General features: G+C 43.4%; 1 protein-coding gene across 3 annotated transcripts in view; it reads right to left on the minus strand.

The window, feature by feature from the left end:
* The window catches only part of DNAJC10 (DnaJ heat shock protein family (Hsp40) member C10), a 111,328-nt gene that overhangs the window by 68,932 nt on the left and 26,597 nt on the right, over positions 1-15,799 (minus strand). For all 3 annotated transcript variants that reach the window (XM_033946185.1, XM_033946186.1, XM_033946188.1), the window contains exons 5-7: positions 10,918-11,000; positions 10,592-10,723; positions 3,220-3,313 (exon numbers count right to left, since the gene is read on the minus strand). In XM_033946185.1, coding sequence (XP_033802076.1) covers positions 3,220-3,313; positions 10,592-10,723; positions 10,918-11,000 — 309 coding nt within the window. The remainder of the gene's footprint in view (positions 1-3,219; positions 3,314-10,591; positions 10,724-10,917; positions 11,001-15,799) is intronic.

Here is a 15,799-nt window from a genome sequence, read left to right on the forward strand (position 1 = left end):
AAAAGAAAAAGAAAAAAATGATATACCAGTCTCACACTCTGCACTGACCCGATGACGATTAGGTGCGTAAAGCCGGGGGATATGATTGTTTGATCCCCAGGTGGCATCTCTGAGGGCCGGGTAAATTGATTGTTACTTCTTTGTTACAAGGCATTAAGGGTGATTTACAGCATCACCTTGGGATAAAGTTGATATTGTGCCTTGTAAAAGCTACTGTTTAAGCCTATTATCCAGTTCCTTTAGATGGAGCCATAAATAGTTTTTGTAAAGTAAAGATAGGTCCTTTTTAAGATGATTGTTTCATTAAACGTATTAGTTTTAATATATGTCTATCTCTGTTTCAGTGACTTCATTAAACTGTATTTGTTTGTTGGTTCCTGACGCAGTACCGAAACGTGGCACGTCGGAACCAGTTATCTGTCCAAGCTAAGTACTAACATTTTTGTACCATAAAATTTGTGACAGAAGCTCTAGCATAGCTGTATTAGCTAGCAAACAGAATAATTTATGAACACACGACTTGGAGTGAATCTTTATTGAACACTGCAATGATTGGTGGGTGAGGCAGAGAGATCAGCCTTCATGTCTCTGAGAAGAGTTCTATTGTATCTGTAATCTGATAAATCTTGAGTTAAAATTCATTTTCAATATTATTTTTGGAGTGACTTTCTTATCAGTCACAGCTACTTCTTTTGTCACTCAACAATATCATAGTTGAGTCAATTACCCCTTCAATGTTCAATGCCTGGAAATCAGCATTAAAAAATGCTTGGCATAAACTTTGGCCATCACAAACGTTCGATGAAAATGAACCTGTACAGGAAGACTTTGAATGTTTCCAAGTCAGTGATGAAATGCTGATGATATCAGACCTCATTGCTTATGCCAGAAGCCTATCATCTGAAAATTTTAATAAGTTAGAGGCAGCAGATATTAATGAAGTACTGAATATAGTCTAATAAATGTTGGCACTGTCATCTCTAAGCAGGGACTTTAGATCATTTATTATTCTATTGTCCATTTATTATGACTTTTTGGAAATCAATTTGGGACCAAATTAATTGTTTATTAGAAAATCCAGTGGCATTATCATATGATACTGTATTATTTGGTATGTCAATGAGAGCAGAGAGTCAGATATCATCAAATAATAACAAGCTATTACTCATAATGACTGGGGTTGCCATTCAACAAATTACTTATAACTGGAAGAACTAGAGTAGATTAAATTATAATTTTTGGTGGAATTCATTATGTCATATGTACAAAATGGAAAGAGTAATAGCAACACAGTGAGGATATATTAGGAAATTTCAAGATGTGTGGGAGCCATTAACAAAATTTTGTAATGATTAGATGTTACTTTTCCCTTAATTCTTAAAGTTCATTTTTCAGGGAGGGGGGATTTTAAGTATAACATCTTACATAAAGTAATTTAATTACTTATTATGAAAGGGTGGGAAGGGAGGGAGATAAGATTTTATGATTGGTATTATTGCTGAATATTAAGTGATATTCTCAATGTGCAAATGTGTTTATGTATTATCACACTTATTGTACGTATAAAAATGAATAAAGATTAAAAAAAATTAAAAAATTAAGTACTGAATATTGACAAAGATACACCTGTTGTGCATTCCTTCAGTGATGGCAAGGTTGCTGAAATGGTGTTAAATAAAAAAATGCTTTAGGATAGAAGTGATGATGAAGACCTTGTGAACACCAGAGAAAAAAAAAAATCCCTAGATATGGTGAAAATGTGTGACCTGTTAATTGCTGGCACGGAACAACGTGCGTTTAGCAGTGAACGTGAGATTATGGTAGTTTACTCGATCAAAGAGAAACCTCTCAATTAGACAGATAACACTGGAAGAAGTCTTTAAAAAGACTGCCACTGTTCCTCACCATCGTCAGTTAGTTGAATACAGACAGATGATGATGCATGTTAGATGTTTTTGGCTAAGAAAGACTGTGCAACTAAAGACTAAGGGCTTCTTTTATCAAGCTGCGGTAGGCGGTTAATGCGCGGAATACTGCGCATTCAACTGCCTGCTGCGCTAGTCACTAACGCATCCATTGACGAGGCATTAGTTTTTTGGTGTGCCGCGGGGGTTAGAACGTGATGAAATGTCCGACGCGCTAACCCCCGTAGTGCACCTTGATAAAAGGAGCCCTAAGGGGTTCTTTCACTAAGGCGTGCTAAATATTAGCGCATGCTAAATGCTAACGTGTCCATTATATTCTATGGACGCGTTAGCGTTTAGCATACACTAATATTTAGTACGCGCTAAATCAGCTAGCGCACCTTAGTAAAAGAGGGGGGTAAGTGTAACTAAAGATGAAGCATGGTAAAGCTTTATTTATGTTTGAAGATATTGCTCCAGTATCATAGTTTGTAACAAGTTTGTGTCTGAAATGCTTGAATTATTTAAAAGTTTGCCTTATTTCGGAAATAATAAACTTTGAGGCAATTTTATGGTCTTATGTATGTTCTGTTTTTTTCTGACTTAAACATTACCATTCCGAAAACCGGAAAAAAAAAAAAAATGAAATATGCCTGATCCCAAGAATTTTGGATAAATTTTGGATAAATAAAGAGAAAACAAACCTAGATAGCATGATTTACAGCTAAAAAAAAGACTGGTAATTTGAGGAAACCACATCAAGATAAACTGGGACCCACTGAGATTAAGGATGATGACTTGAAATAAACATAGAAATGTTGATCTCAAATTTAAAAACAAAAACTGTGGATACAGATGTTCTGGAGATAATTTATTAAACACTGACATATAAAACCATGAAAATTCAATGTAAAAAGTACAATGATAAAAAATACTGTGATAAAAATCCAACCGGACCCTACACGGTCCGTGTTTTGGCGAACACGCCTTCCTCAGGGGTCCTAAAAGGAAGAGGTAATGTTGAATAATGATAAAGAGAAAGATAAAAAGATAGAAAGATAAGAAGCGACTGTGATGACAATTTGGAGCATGCATTTTTCTTTGTTGATCTCAAATTTAAAACAAGATACATTTTCACTGGCTTTTACAAGCTGCAGTAGAGATTTCTACTGCAGGCTGGAGAGGTAAATGCTCCGATGCTCAAAGAATTCCTATGAGCATCGAAGTATTTACCTCACCGGCCCATGGTAGAAACCTCTAACATGGCCTTGTAAAAGGAGTCCTTTCTTTTCCTATTACATTTGCAGACACATACCTGCCCACAGCTCTGTCACTGTGCTGGTGACATACTGCATGATAAAATCAATCAAGCTCTCCTTTGATCTATCGCCAAAGTATTTAATTGGATTCTACAGAAAATAGAGGAAAATAATTTAAGGTGATTATCAAGATAAAATATATTTTCTGTGGTAATGTACTTTATACAAAAACGTCATACCAACTTCCCTGCGGTTTTACATTACACAGTAAGATTTACTAAATTAAAGTAGAACATATAAGATAATGGAGCAATACTTTAGCAAGTGAATAAAACAGTTGTCTAGTGGACAAAGCACCACCTGAAAACTAGGAAAGTGAAGGTTCAAATCGTGCTTTGGAAAATTGTTTAATTCTCCATCATCTCAGGTAGAAACTCATAACCTCATATATATCAGTATTAGATTTTAATGCAGGATTCCCCCCTTTTACCCACTAAAAACACAATTGTTTACTTCTGATATAAATAATTATATGCAAACAAATCTGTGCTAAACAAGAAGAAAAGCAGCAACTAGAGAGCCCTCCTCTCCCTGATGGACCAACAGTAAATATTTACCTGGTCCTGGAGTGCCATCACCATCATGGAAAATGGCGGAAATGCAGCCACATCAATGTCAGAATTAACCAACTCAGGCAGTTCATGCTGATTTAATTTGAAGCTTTACTTCAAAAGTGAAGTAAAGATTCAGGCCACGATGCTCAAAGCTCAGACAACATAGTATTAAGTACCATGTTGGGAGCAATTTTTTTATTGGGTGATGCTCTGCACAATAGCATACAAATTATATGCATACTATTTGTGTGGAGCAGCCCCGGTAAAATGGGGAAGAACTGTGTCTGGTGCCTTCTCAGAAGAGCACTTCGCTAGGCACAGCTCCTCCCTCCCATCCCTGTTAGCTCAACCCATTTTCTCAGCTCCATTTTCCTGCTGCCACTGATGTCCTCCCTCCTGCTGGCTCATCTTGATCACAGCTCTAGAGCCTCAATCAGTTGAGCGGCAGGGCAAATCTCAATTGAAAAAAGACAAAACTGCAGACCTCACAACATACCCTGAAGAAAGCCACAGCATGATGGTTGAAATGTCGGTTCTACCTGAAAAGACGCAGTGAGATCCGGAAACCTGCAACAAGCATGATGCCAGCTGCAGAAACCCTGAGAGAACTTCATAGGGAGAAGATCTTTAAACTCACCAGAGTTTTCCATTCTATTGGAAAAAGAGATCTGACTTTCCCACCAAAATTCAAATTGGTGACCAATGGACTTTCCTGCCTCATTCACCTCACGCCCCAACCATCTGGTTTGAGGATCTACTATATAAACTGCAGACCTCACAGCATACCTTAAAGAAAGCTACAGCATGATGGCTGAAACGTCGGTTCTATCTGACAAGACAAAGAAAGATCCAGAAACCTGCAACAAGCATGATGCCAGCTGCATAAACCCTGAGAGAACATATAGTAATCCAGCTTCACAGGGAGAACATCTTTAAACTCAGACTTTTTCATTCTACGGGAAAAAAATTTGACTTTTCCACCAAAATTCAAATTGGTGACAAATGGACTTTCCTGCCTCATTCACCTCATGCCCCACCCAATCTGGTTTGAGGACCTACTATATAAACTGCAGACCTCACCAAAATTCAAATTGGTGACAAATGGACTTTCCTGCCTCATTCACCTCATGCCCCACCCAATCTGGTTTGAGGACCTACTATATAAACTGCAGACCTCACCAAAATTCAAATTGGTGACAAATGGACTTTCCTGCCTCATTCACCTCATGCCCCACCCAATCTGGTTTGAGGACCTACTATATAAACTGCAGACCTCACCAAAATTCAAATTGGTGACAAATGGACTTTCCTGCCTCATTCACCTCATGCCCCACCCAATCTGGTTTGAGGACCTACTATATAAACTGCAGACCTCACAGCATACACTGAAGAAGGTCATAGTATTATGGCTGAAACATCTGTTCCACCTGACATGACATAGCGAGACCCAGAAACCTGCAACAAGTATGATACCAACTGTGGAAACCCTGAGAGAACATAACATTAGAGGTTAAGTGATGAACCAAAGATCATAAATAGCAGCAGTGGGATTTGAACTTGGCATCCCTGATTGACTCTAAGAATTAGGCCACCCATCCACGTCAAGAACGCTTCCCCTTGAGGTCTGGAAGCCCTAATAATCTCAGAAAACTTCTGGTCTTTTAAGAGCTGTCCCAAATCGGGGACCTCTAGACACCAAAGCCTCTTGAAATGGATAAAAGAAATTACCTAAAAATAATAAAAACTGAACAGAGCAGATTAGGACACACCTTCTCAGTTTGCTTGCAGAAGGATAAACTGAAGAAAACACTGCTCCACAGGTGAAGGAGGAGGAGCATAAAGATGTGCTTGACATCCTTCTGCAACAGTTCGCGACCAGAGGATATTCACCTACAATACAGACTCCCAGTGGCGTAGTAATGGAGGAGGCACGGACCACACCAGTGCCATCTTGGTGGGGGCACCGGCACCTCTTCACCCCTCTATGCCACACATGCTCCCTCCCTTTACCTCCGTACCTCTTTAAATCTTCACCAGCGTGAGCAACTTCTCTGGCCTGCTGCTCGAACTGGCCTGACACCCCTCTGAAATCAGTTCTTGGTCATGTCGGAGAGAAAGCACAGGGAGCCAGGCGAAGGGCTGAGAGAGAAGAGCAGAGTCTCAGCAGGCGAGGCGAGTGGCAAAAACTGTGATTTTGTCTTTTCTTTTTTTTTCTAGCATCGGGGAAGCAGCGAGAGTAGCTCCGCCCCCCCCAACGCATCAGCAGTAGGCACCGGGCCCCTCCATAAAAGGAGGCAAGCCGACGGTCCGCCACTGCACAGGGAGCCAGGCGAAGGGCTGAGAGAGAAGAGCAGAGTCTCAGCAGGCGAGGCGAGCGGCAAAAACTGGGATTTTGTCTTTTTTTTTTTCTAGCATCGGGGAAGCGGCGAGTGTAGCTCCGCCCCCCCCAACGCATCAGCAGTAGGCGCCGGGCCCCTCCATAAAAGGAGGCGAGCCGACGGTCCGCCACTGCACAGGGAGCCAGGCGAAGGGCTGAGAGAGAAGAGCAGAGTCTCAGCAGGCGAGGCGAGCGGCAAAAACTGGGATTTTGTCTTTTCTTTTTTTTTTCTAGCATCGGGGAAGCGGCGAGAGTAGCTCCGCCCCCCCCAACGCATCAGCAGTAGGCGCCGGGCCCCTCCATAAAAGGAGGCGAGCCGACGGTCCGCCACTGCACAGGGAGCCAGGTGAAGGGCTGAGAGAGAAGAGCAGAGTCTCAGCAGGCAAGGCGAGCGGCAAAAACTGGGATTTTGTCTTTTCTTTTTTTTTTTTTCTAGCATCGGGGAAGCGGCGAGAGTAGCTCCGCCCCACCCAACGCATCAGCAGTAGGCGCCGGGCCCCTCCATAAAAGGAGGTGGGCCAACAACACGCAGCCGTTCGGCGAGCGGCAAAGGCGCTCGCCTTAGCGAGAGCGCCTTTGCGAAGGGCCTCTAAACAGAGCCCTTCCACATTCATCCAGATACACTCCTCTCTTCTCTAAACAGAACCCTTTCCACTTTGAGCCAGAAACACCCCTCTCTTCCTACACACGAAAAAACAGATACTCTCCTTTATCACACACAAGCAAACACTCAGGCAAACTCACATTCCTTTTCATTTTATTCTTTCTTTCTTTCTCTTTTTTGAAATGGCAGGGAGAACTAGGAGCGCCAAGACTACTATCAAGTTCAACACTCCAGCATCTGGAGAGGCCCCGGGGATGGCCAAGGACTCTACACAGAAGGCAGAGAGTGCCACTGAGCGGGGAACAGATGTCTCAGTGCTGACCGAGGCCATCCCCCTCCCACAGTATACTTCGGTCTCTACGCAGACAGAGGAGATAAGACAGGTAGAAGCGGACGAGGACATTATGCAGGAACTGCGGAGCCTCAGGGAGGAGGTGAAACGCCTGAGGTGCATCAGGGAGGATGAGGCCTTCATCGACGATGCCATCCAGGAACTGTCTCATATCACAGAACGAAGCCTCGACAAGACCATCCTTGGCACTCCCAAACCTACAGCTCTAAATTCAACGATCGGAATACAGGAAATGATTGGAGATGCCGGTCCCTGGCAGCTGGTAACCTCTTCTACTGGCAAGCAAAGAAACCCCCCCCCATTCTCACTTTCTTCTTCTTTTTCTCTCAAACAGGGCAATTCTACACCAACCCCACAACTTTCCCTGAAGAACAGATTTCACGTCCTTCAAGAAGGAACTGTCGAGGATGAAACAGAGGGGGCTCAGGAGGATTCCGAACACAGAACATCGGCTACAGTTCTCACTGCTCGACCCCCCCCCCCCCTCAGAAGGAGCGTAGAGTGGTGGTCATCGGAGACTCCATGCTAAGAGGCACCGAAGGACCAATCTGCAGACCAGATTTGCAGTTGAGGGAGGTCTGCTGTCTCCCTGGAGCCAGGATCCGGGACATCACCACCAGTATAGACAAACTTCTAAAACCTACTGACCATTTCCCTATGTTTCTCATTCATGTAGGTACCAACGATACTGCCAGAAGCACATCAGACAACATCCCTGTAAACTTCAAGGCCTTGGGAAGAAAGCTGAAGCAGACAGGAGCACAGGTGGTCTTCTCATCAATTCTCCCGGTAAGAGACAAAGGCAGAGACAGGGAAGAGCGTATCCATCGAACCAACGAGTGGCTTCGCGAATGGTGTTTAGAGATGAACTTTGGATTCCTAGACCACGGAGAGGCGCTACAAGGACTACAGGGACCTGACGGACTACACCTAACAAAGAGAGGCAAGAAAGTTTTTGGACATCGACTAGCACGCCTACTTCGGAAGGCTTTAAACTAGGTAAGTTGGGGGAGGGTTCATACATACATACCAGAGCAGCAAGGATCCGCCCTTGGGAAGCAAGTAAAACCCACACTTCTGAGCCTAAGGTAAGTGCCCATAGTATACACAAAAAAAAAAGGAGTCACACTAGCGGGGATAGGTATCTCATCACAAATTTGGAGAGCAATGTATGTTAATGCACACAGCTTGGGCAACAAAATCCTGGAACTAGAAACAGAGATAAGGAATGCTGACCTTGACATAGTAGCGATATCCGAGACCTGGTTCACAGACTCGCATGGGTGGGATATGGTTATACCAGGCTACAATCTACTTCGTCGAGACAGAGAGGGCAAATTAGGAGGGGGGGGTAGCACTATACACTAAGGATAATATCAAAACAGAGGTTAGATACACAGGGGAATCACTTTGGGTAAACCTGGCCAGAGGGAATGAAAAATGCCTTTACCTCGGTGTGATATACAGGCCTCCGAGACAACAGGAAGACAAAGACAAGGAATTGATTGAGGACATAGAGAACATCACTTTGCGCAGTGACACAGTACTGTTAGGAGACTTCAATATGCCAGATGCAGACTGGAACACCCTCTCCGCGACTACGAGTGGTAGCAGAAGAATATTAACCTCCATAAAGGGTACATAACTCAAACAAATGGTATTAGAGCCCACCAGGGAAAAGGCAATACTGGACCTGGTACTCACAAATGGAGACAGTGTCTCGGAAGTATCAGTGGGAGACACGCTGGCCTCCAGTGACCACAACATGGTATGGCTCAACCTCAGGAAAGGCTAAATCAAACTCAGCAACGAGGGTCCTCAACTTTAGGGGCGCAGACTTCGACCACATGAGAGACTTTGTCCATCAGGAGCTGCAAAACCATGCAGAAACTGACAATCCGGAAACTATGTGGTCAAATCTAAAATCCATTCTGAACGAAGCATCTAACCGCTACATAAATACAGTAAGCAAACGCCGGAGAAACAAAAACCCACAATGGTTCAGCAATGAAATTTCGGACCTCATTAAAAAGAAAAAAGAAGCATTTATCACCTACAAACATCTTGGGAAAAAGGAGGCAAAACAAGACTATCTGATTCTATTCAATTTATTCATAGGAGATTTGACCCAAGGGCTTAGAGGAAAAGTATCACTGTTTGCCGACGACGCCAAACTATGCAACATAGTAGGCAAAAGCAGTGTGCCTGACTTTATGACGCAGGACCTACGGCAGTTGGAACAGTGGTCATCAACTTGGCAGCTAAGCTTCAATGCTAAAAAATGTAAAGTAATGCACCTAGGCAAAAAAAATCCACACAGAACTTACACACTAAATGGTGAAACCTTGTCCAGGACCACGATAGAACATGATTTAGGAGTGATCATTAGCGATGATATGAAGGCTGCCAATCAGGTGGAGAAGGCTTCGTCCAGGGCAAGACAAATGATGGGCTGCATCCGTAGGGGTTTTGTCAGCAGAAAACCTGAAGTCATAATGCCACTGTACAGATCCATGGTGAGACCTCATCTCTAGTATTGTGTTCAATTCTGGAGACCACACTACCGGAAAGATGTGTTGAGAATTGAATCGGTTCAGCGAATGGCTACCAGGATGGTCTTGGGGCTCAGGGATCTCACGTATGAAGAAAGACTAAAAAAACTGCGGTTGTACTCACTGGAGGAGCGAAGAGAGAGGGGGGACATGATTGAGACCTTTAAGTATATCACGGGGCGTATAGAGATGAAAGATGATATCTTCAGTCTTACAGGGCCCTCGATTACCAGAGGACACTCGCTGAAAATCAGGGGAGGGAAATTTCAAGGTGATGCTAGAAAGTACTTCTTCACCGAAAGGGTGGTCGATCATTGGAACGAGCTGCCTCAGCAGGTGACTTGAGGCCAACAGCGTGTCAGATTTTAAGAGAAAATGGGATATTCACATGGGATCAATAGGGGAGTAAAAGTCAGGGAGTGGGTCATTGGTATGGGCAGACTCGATGGGCTATAGCCCTTTTCTGCCGTCAATTTCTATGTTTCTATGTAAAGCCAACGCTGGCATGAGCAGTAAGCCAGAGAAGCTGCTAGCACTGGTGAAGATTTAAAGAGATACTGGGGAGAAGGGAGGGTGCGTGTGGGGAAAGAACTGGGGGGGGGGCACCTCTTACCCTCACTATGCTACTGCAAACTCCTCTGCTTATTTAACAGAACATGCCTTACAGTGAAAACGGAGATAGTTACTACACAATACCTATTTAGTAAGCTGATAACAGTGCCACTAGAATGCCTCCTCAACAAGTATAAGCCAACTGCATCACGTTAACGTGTGATAGCAGCAAAATCTTATCACATCTTTATAAATAAGATCCATGGCATTCTAACCTCCTGAAGGTCAACTTGTAAGTTCCCCTCACAACCTATAGTCTGCATGGTCCTGAAAAATTCCAGCCCTTCCACATATAATCTGAATGTTCCTTTTCTTACCATCCCAGCTTTGAAAATGTAGAGACTTGGATAACTATTTATTCCTTTGCTTCGGCACAACATTATGTCATCTCCACAGTTCACAGCTCCAATGCGTATCAGCCCATCCATTTCTTTCGCAAATTTCCTCCACTGGAAAAGAGGGACAAGAAAAATGTTTTCAGCAAACATGCACCAAAACTTTACAGGTGAAGGACACATAGATATTTGGCTCTCAGAATGATAAACCACAGTTTCAAAAAATTAAAATGTTTGTTGTGAAACAATTTTTTACTAAAATTTAAGGGGGGGGGGGAATAGCAACACAGCTTACTTAATCTACATACCGTTGGTGCCAAATCGTGGCAGTGTGAACAATGTGGCGAATAAAAATTAACAAACCAGAGTTCTCCTGAGTCAACAGCAGCATCTGCAAGAAATGTAAAAATAAAATGAAATGTTGAAAGTAAAACAAATTACACATAGCCATAATTTTATTAAAAGACTAACAAAAAAAGGACAAATTCCTAGTTAATTGGGCAAGGCTATCCATACCCACACTTTAACACAGTGTATATCAAACTGTGACAAGGAACACTAGTGTGCTCCTGAGATTTCAGGTTGTGCTGCGGTATTCTGGGGAGGAGGAGAGGCGCCGGCGCCAGCTGACTACCTACAGGATGTGCCTCTCGTGGCGAGAGGCACGTCCTGTAAGCAAACAGAGGGCGCCAGTACCTATCCTTCTCTTTCGCCCTCTTCCCTTCTGGCACCCTCCACTGGCGTCTCGGGGCCCACCTGGAGGGCCTTCACACACAAGCGGATATTAACATGATGATGTCACGCATGCACGTGATGTCATCACGGCAATATCCATGCACTTCCAGGTGCCTCAAGCCACAGCTTTTAGTGTACCGCGGCTCGAGAAAGTTTGCTGGACACTGCTTTAACATATTAGCTAATTAACATGGAGTCTATTAAGCTCATATCAAAAGCCAAGAAGTTTGATCATGTAACACCTCTCCTTAAAAAAGAACACTGGCTTCCGGTAGCTCACCGGATAACGTATAAATTATGTCTGCTCACATTCAAATCGTTACTCTATAAAACTCCTGCTTTCATCTATAAATTATTAATTCCATATACTTCAAATAGAATTTTGAGATCCAATGAACAGCATTTGCTAACAATTCCTTCTCTCAAAATTACCGTATTTGCCGGCGTATAGGACGACTGGGCGTATAAGACGACCCCCCAACTTTTAGTTAAAAAATAGAGTTTTGTGTTATACTCGCCGTATAAGACGACCCCTTCTTCCTTCTCCACCCCTTTGTATTCCCCCATGTGCTTTCAGCGTTCTTCTCCCTCCTCTGTCTTCAAGTGCTTTCAGAGTCCTTCCCCCCCCCCCTTCTCTACCGCCCCGGGTGCAGCACAGCCAGCCAGGTCCCCTTACTTTTGTGGCACTTCCCCGACCGACCGACAACAGCCCGGGTCCGACAAACTTCCCTGCCCTTAACCGCGAATCTAAATTACCTTCTTACAGCTGCTGTAAGAAGGTAATTTAGATTCGCGGCTACAGGGCAGGGAGGATTGTCGGACCCGGGCTGTTATCGGTCGGTCGGGGAAGTGCCACAAAAGTAAGGGGACCTGGCCGGCTGTGCTGCAACCGGGGCGGGGCGGCCGCCCCTCTCTCTTGGTACTCTCTCTCTCCTTACCTGCCATGCCTGCAGCAGAGCCGAACGGAAGTCTTCCCGACGTCAGCGCTGACGTCGGAGGGAGGGAGGGCTTTGTTTAAGCTTTGTTTAAGCCCTCCCTCCCCTCCGACGTCAGCGCTGACGTCGGGAAGACTTCCGTTCGGCTCTGTGCTGCAAGCAGAGAAGGTAGGGAGAAGAAGAGCCGCGCGACTGAGTACATCCAGCCCCGCAAGTAAGGGCATGTAAACTGTACCCGGCGTATAAGACGACCCCCGACTTTGGGGAGGATTTTAAGGTACTAAAAAGTCGTCTTATACGCCGGCAAATACGGTATTAATACAAGGCGACAATTTATTTTTTCTGTTACGGCTCCTCAAGCCTGGAATTCTCTTCCCATTTACTTGAGGGAAGAATACAATTTGGAAAAATTCAAAAGTAAATTGAAGAGTTTTCTTTTTAAAGACGCATTTGAAAATTAGTTATCCAGTCAATTTTAATCTGACTCTTATTTTAATGAAGCTTTTTAACTTTACCCCCCTTGTTTTTTCCCTAAATGTCTCACTTTCTGTCAAATAACTTGTAGTTCTTTTCCTTCTGTTTTTAGTTTTGTCAAATTTGTTAATAGTCACGTATGACTTTGTTTTTGTCATGCATTGTTTTGTCATGCATTGTATTTTTATTATGTACATCGCTTAGAATCAAGATTAAGCGATTAATCAAAATTTTATTAAACTTGAAACAATTAGGGCCTGATTTTTTTTCCCCCAAAACAGAAATCATGGGCAAAAGCAGGAAGACTTATGCAAATCACTTTGAAGTGGCAGTGAACATTAGTCATTTTACTCCTGGAATGCTGCTGTATTTTATAACATGCAAATCTTGTTTTTCACAATAACCTAATATATGAAGGCAGACAAAAATCAATTGGCCCAGCTATTTCAGTCCACACTTTTAGAATAGATCTTGGTTGCCAATCAGAAATTTGAGCCCCCTGTAGGATATTATTCCTTAGAAGTCAAATTTTTATTGCTTTATTTCAGGTTCTCTGCCATCCTAGGTAGATTAAGTTTGGGAGCTTCTGTGCTCATCTAACACTCTGCCCTCCTGCCCCATAACTCATTAAGTGTAACCTCAGCTACAAAAATTAGTGAGGCAACTGGAGATCTGAATTTAGCTCATGCCTTTTTCGGTTGTAGCTCAAGGCAAGTTACTTTCAAGTAGCTATTTTCCTGTTCCCAGAGAGATTACAATCTAATGGCCCCTTCTACAAAGCCGCGGTAGCGATTCCCCTGCGGCAAATGTACTGAAGCCAGGGCCGGATTTTCCTATAGGCTAACTAGGCTTCAGCCTAGGGCCTCAAGATCAAGAGGGGCCTACATTCAAATTGTTAGCAAAATTAAAATTACACTATTCTAAAAACAGTGAACACTAAAACACTGAACCTAAAATAAGGAGAAATTCTATGCTTCGGGATCGGAACCAGCTCCGGCCGCCAACTCGGCTTCTCCCTTTCTTTTTCTCGCCCTGGGAGGAGGATCGGGGAGGGAAAGATGTCAGTCCGGAAACAGCTGGGCAAAGTCCAGCCCCATGGGGAGAGAGGCAAAACGTGGATCCGTCAGGACAGGGCGGCCCAGACTGGCATCAGGGGGGGGGATGGGAGGCAGGCAGGCTAGCATCGGAGGAGGGGTGGGGGGGTTTAATGGAAGGCAGGATGGCATGGGGGTGTTCAATGGAAGGGGGATGGGAGGCAGGCGTGCATCGGAGGGGGGGTGAGGTGAGGAAGGACGCACTGGGGGCACTATGGACATAGGAAGGGGCAATGTTGTGTGTTATGTTTGATTAGTTATTGTTACAAGTACTATATATGGTGCTAAGAATAAATGTCCAAATAAGCATTCTCTACTTTTTTTTATTTATTATTCGTGTCACATTTTTTATAAAGGTTAGTACCAATAACAACATGTTTCATTTAACATATTGATATATATCACAGTAATGATGTATTTTATTATCTCTCATGTAATTTACAAACTTAAAAATGGGAGGTGAAAGGGCCTCATAAGTGGAATAGCCTAGGACCTCTTTTCATCTAAATCCGGCCCTGACTGAAGCCTATTCAGTTCCTATGGGCTTTGATGCATTTGCTGCAGCTTTACAAAAGAAGCTCTAAGTTTGTACCTGAAATGATGGAGGTTTATAGTGAGTGACATACCCAAGGTCACAAGGTATTGCAGTGGGAATTGAACCAGGACCCTCCGTTTCTCAGCCTGCTGTTCTAACCATTAAGCTACTCCTGCCCGGACATACAGCCTTTTAAATCCCCATGGTCTTGGACAACTATCCAGTCAGCACTAACCTACTGGCTCGATTGGTTTTTGTTGTAGTTGTAGTCTTCCGGTTCCAACCTTTATTATCCCAGAATTTTACAATGGTAAAACACATTCATTGTAAAATACAAGAGTATTTCTTAAATTGGTACTTAGACCTGCTACAAAGCAACTCCATTCTTGGACCTGGGGTCTCCTACAGTAACTGACGGGACAACTGTGCTTACCTCAAAAATATTACTTGGCCCCTTAATGGGTTCCTCTTGTATATAGCCTTCTGAAATCTAGTACTGGATTCTATATAGTGAACCCAGAAATGGACATGCTGCTGAGATGTGTGCACACATTAATTGACTAATGAGAAATAACTGGATACTAATAACCAATTATTGACATTAACTGGCACCAACTGGGATTTGCATGCTATTCTACAGTATAATAATGGGCACCCACATTTCATAGCATGCAAATCAAATGAGTGTGTGGCAATGGGAGGGGACGTTCCGAACAAGGCTGCATAGGTTATTACTGAATAAAGGGTCAGCACACCCAACTTGGGTGTCAGCATTTACATCAGGTTTCAGCAGACATGTCTGGTGCCCAAAGTAAGAGCGTAGGAATTGGTGCCAAGCATGATTTTATAAAGTACATGCACCAACCTTTTCTAGCACCCGTTTTTTGGAATCTGACCCATTATGCATTAGCAAATGTATGCTGATTTGATTTCAATATTTGATATACTGCTAAAAAATGAAGTGCTATAGTGGTTTACAATTCAAAAAACAGCTCATTATAACAACAATAACAATTATTATACTGATTACGCCATCACATCCATAGGACCAACCTCAAATATAATCATCTAATTATAGCCCTCATAATCAAATCTACTTATTAACTAAATAACAGACCTCAGTAAGGAGAAATTAGGTTCTTACTTGCTAATTTACTTTCTTTTAGCCTCTCCAGACCAGCATAGGGTTAATCTTACAAATGAAACGTACCAAAGCAGTCCCCATAATGGGTGGGATCCCCGAAGGGCCGACACGAGAACACGGTCACCGAACACCGCGTCCTGAAGTGCCTGAATGGCCACACGGTAGTGTCTGACAAAGGAATGTGGAGAAGACCAGACCGCTGCCTTACAAATATCCACAGGAGGCACCAGCGAAGACTCAGCCTAAGAAGCTGCCTGACCCCAAGTAGAATGA

This window comes from Geotrypetes seraphini, chromosome 5 (genome assembly GCF_902459505.1).
Source record: "Geotrypetes seraphini chromosome 5, aGeoSer1.1, whole genome shotgun sequence".
NCBI classification, from domain to species: Eukaryota; Metazoa; Chordata; class Amphibia; order Gymnophiona; family Dermophiidae; genus Geotrypetes; species Geotrypetes seraphini.